General features: G+C 33.0%; 1 protein-coding gene across 1 annotated transcript; it reads right to left on the reverse strand.

Annotated features, from left to right (window-relative positions):
- Positions 1 to 213: 213 nt before the first annotated feature.
- LOC134710888 (nematocyst expressed protein 4-like) lies at positions 214 to 4,046 on the reverse strand. The gene is made up of 2 exons (XM_063571297.1): positions 3,848 to 4,046; positions 214 to 627 (listed from the first exon to the last, which is right to left on the reverse strand). Exons 1-2 carry the CDS (start codon positions 4,044 to 4,046, stop codon positions 335 to 337), a joined length of 492 nt encoding a protein of 163 aa, XP_063427367.1. The 3' UTR covers positions 214 to 334.
- Between the last annotated feature and the right edge of the window lie 323 nt (positions 4,047 to 4,369).

Raw genomic sequence — 4,369 nt, forward strand, 5'->3', positions numbered from 1 at the left:
TTGAAATGATTGAAACTTAACGTTATAGAGTCTGAATCAAATGCTACAAATACCTTTTGATTATTTAACATTAACCCATCAGTTTAAATATTATCTAGTGAATTCATTATAACAGTTTCTATCATGGCAGTGTTCTAGGTCCAGAGAAAATATCATAGTTTACTGCTGTGCATATTTTACTTTCATTTGTCATCTTTATCATATTTCAGCTAAAAATGAAGCTCGCCATTGCTCTAGTCGTACTATTGTCAGCCGTGTGCATTAATGCACATGCTCCATGTTATGGTAAGGGTTGTGGATACAGAAATATTGGCTATGATGTCGGACATATCGGCTATGGTTTAGGATATGGTGGCGTTGGATTAGGATATGGCGGCGTTGGATTAGGATATGGCGGCGTTGGTTTAGGATATGGCGGAGTTGGGTTAGGATATGGCGGGTATGGTTTAGGATATGGCGGAGTTGGATTAGGATATGGTGGTGTTGGATTAGGATATGGCGGGATTGGATTAGGATATGGCGGCGTTGGTGGATTTGACCTAGGATATCTTGGAGGAAATGGTGGATTAGGTTTAGGATATAGTGGCAGATCTAGTTTTGGTGGAGGATACCATGCAAAGAAAGGAGCTTATTGAAGATATCTCTCCTCAAATTAATAAAACGGACATGACATTACATTGCAAACCATGCATTTATTTCTGTTTATATACTATAATAAAGTTATAGACGGCAGATATGTGTTTTGTTTTCTTTAAGGTTATAGAAAATGCATTTTGCTGTGTTAAGTTTTTATCTACATATATTATTAAACAATCATCACTAAAAGCGCACAGCTAAAAACAAGTTGCTTGATGCTGTAAATATATACTGATATTAGATCGGATTTAGTTTGGTTGTCTGGAAACATGTTTGCAACTATTTTAACTGAATGAAAACAAATATAAAGATTGGTAATGAAACAGCAACCCAACACCACAAAATGACACACAGAAGCAGTTGAATACTGAGATAGATACAGTCAAACTTATGCGATTTAATCGTATTATTTGGTCACATGTTTTTTTTTCCGATAAATATTTAATCGCTACTCATAAAATAGTTCATACCACTTGTCTAGCTGCGGAACCGTAGCTCATAGGTCCTTATGTTATTTTTTGACTATTTGCAGACCACAGAGCTACGGATTTCCCTATTTCAAAACGTTCGGAATTTCGACCCAGGTTCAGGTCGCACTTATTTCCCTAAAAAATATTCTTTATAATGTTTGCCAAGCTTGTCAATATATCTAGTTCATTTCGTTAGATACTTTTCTAGGATATGACGTACCTATTTATGTTTGAATATTCATTTCCTTAACACTATTATCTAATTATTTCCATTTGTATACATTCTCCGCCTGCTTTGTTCGGCCATATTGAATCTCGTGGTGAAAATCTATTTAAAACTATTTAATGTTGTATCAAGGTGTATTTGGTACTGAAAAAGTGTCTGAACTTTGGCAAATTAGTAATGTTCTGTATACCTGTTTATAAGGTGATCAGTCGGAAGCGTTAAAAACTACTGATTTATAATAATACAGTGCTTTTTATGTATTAGTCTCTGCTGTTTATCATTTGTAATGTTGTCAATATGTTTTATTTGCTATAGCAATTATATGCTTTTTGCAATGAAGTATAGTTCATTCATTCATTCAACTGTTTGGATATCAATTTTACGTCAATTCTGAATTTCAGTACTATTTTAGAAGAATGTGTATTGGTTGAAGAAAGCCAGTTTGGTTTCTATGAAAGGTTGTTCCACTATAGATAACAGATTTACTCTTTACATGTTGTTTGAACTACTGAGACAAAAATAGACATTATAACTTTTTTGTTTTTTAAGGATTTTGCATAAGCATGCAATACAGTTTGGAGATCTAGCCTTTGTTAAAAAATTCATTTTACATACTGATCATGGAAAGATGTTTAATCTATATCTTATATGTAAAACAATTTCAAATCACGAATTATCAGTGATGGTGTATATTCAGATTTCTTTGCATTTAATGTAGGTGCATTACAGGGAGAAAATGCATCTTCTATACTTTTGTCTATTTATTTAAATGAGTGTGACATCTTTTTACAAAAATAGAATAATGTAAGATATTTATCAGATCAAAAAGAGGTAAACAATTAAAAAATAACAAAAATACCTAACTCAAAGGAAACTCAAATCGGAAAGTCCCTTATCAAATGACAACGAAAGGCTCAAAACATCAAAGAATGGCAAACAAACAACTGTCCTATTCCTGAATTGGTACAGGTATTTCCTTATGTAGAAAATGGTGGATTTAACTGGTTTTATAGCTATCTAAATCTCTCAATTTTATCTTAATTTTTTAAAGCTATTTAAATCTCTCAATTTTATGACAGTCGTATAAAATTCCTTTAATTTGGAAACAATGCTAGTTAAGAGCTTTCTAAATCTGTCTTAATTTAAAACTGTTAAATGTATTGTATATGCAGACGAAACTGTACTTATGTCAGGAACACAACCAGATCCACAAAAACAATTAGACACTTTAACGGAAAATTGTGATAACTCAAAATTGAAAGTCAATGTCCAAAGAAGAAAAAGTATTTTACTGAAGGTTATTTACATATGCTGATATTATGTTAGATATTGTTGAAGAAATATTATGCTAGGGGTAATTTGATAGGAGATGTCAGTCTTAAGTGGTGAAAGGAGGAAAGAAAAGGTTTCACAGAAATTTGAATTCGCCTAACAAAGTTGTGCATGCAGACAATTTGAAAAAGTACAAAGGAGAGAAGTCTGGTCTGTGGTTTAAACCAGAAAAATCGTACAGGCCCAAACCACCAGAAATAAATTATTTTGACAGTGAACATGAAGAATGGAGAACGATGCATCAGGCAAAGGATATGATACCGAGTCGACTCCCATGTAATCCGATGTATATCAAACAGATAAAATATTGAAACCGTCGAACTATTCTTTACCTGAGATATAAGAATCATCGGACAACTCTTTGAATAAAGCATTGGAACCGCCGGACAATTCTTCGAATAAAACATTCGAACCGCCAGACAATTCTGTAATTAAAACATTCGAACCGCCGTACAATTCTTCGAAAAACCCATTAGAATCGCCGGACAATTCTTTAAATAAAACATAAGAAACGCCGTACAATTATTTGAATAAGGTATTGGAATCCCCGGATAATTCTTCCAATACAACAGTGGAACAACAGGACGGTTATTTGAATAAAACATTGGAACCCGCAAAAGGGTCGATCAAAATCAGTGATATTTCCTTTTATAACGACAAAGCGCGGGAGAATTATCAGAATACTTATGTGTTATCGATAAGACAATACACAAAATTTATTCACAAAAAAATTATTAAATAAAAAATGGATATAAAAGTTACAGAAAGTAGGATTATGTGTGACCATCATTGTAACTGATAAGGTTGCAGCACATCTTACAAAAGAAATATTAAGGAAATGCGTTCAGTAAAAGATAAAACATTTAAAGAAGAACGGATTGAATCTTCAATATACCATAAAGCATTGAGCAGGAAAACCCAACTTATGAGACGCAAAAGAATAATTCATAGGGTAACAGAAACAAGAGACAATCTAAAAGTAACAATTAAGAATGAAGGGTGTTTGTTCATGAAAAAGTATTGATGGAAGAAGAATTAATGTTTGATACGCCAACATTCGATGCACCGCCATTCAGTAAAATACGATGGTCCTTCCTAATTGTAAATTTACGTCCCAACATGTAATGTTTCATAAAATACACAACTGCATGTAATTCCTTTCTTGAAACACAATAGATTATACAGTTCACATCAGGGTAAGATAGAATCGGTGATATCACTAAGTTATCATTCAATGTATATAACTCCATATCACATTCCTCTGACCAGTTCCATGCTACACTAGGTTTTGTTAGTTCAAATAGACTCTTCCCAATCAAAGAAAAGTACGACACGTATCCTTGAAACGAATAAAATTCTTTCCCATTTTTCGGTGTCCCCATCGCACTACCTGCTTCTATTTTCTTTTGATCTGTTTTAACCCCATTGGACGACACAATATGGCTCAAAAACTGTACTTCATGTCTAAAGATTGTATATTTTTTTGGTTTTAATTTCGACCCAGCACATTTGAGTCTATCTATAATTCTACATATATTATTCAAATGCTTTCCAAACGTTTTCTCTATCACAATTATATTGTCAAGTTACAAAATTGCTATATGCCAGTGTAGCCCATGCAAGTTATATTCTATTAACCTTTGGAATATTGAACACAAGAAGCATGGCAGTACATTGTTATTATCCTCCCATTGGTGTTACAAAC

Source organism: Mytilus trossulus, chromosome 3 (genome assembly GCF_036588685.1).
Source record: "Mytilus trossulus isolate FHL-02 chromosome 3, PNRI_Mtr1.1.1.hap1, whole genome shotgun sequence".
Lineage (NCBI taxonomy): Eukaryota > Metazoa > Mollusca > Bivalvia > Mytilida > Mytilidae > Mytilus > Mytilus trossulus.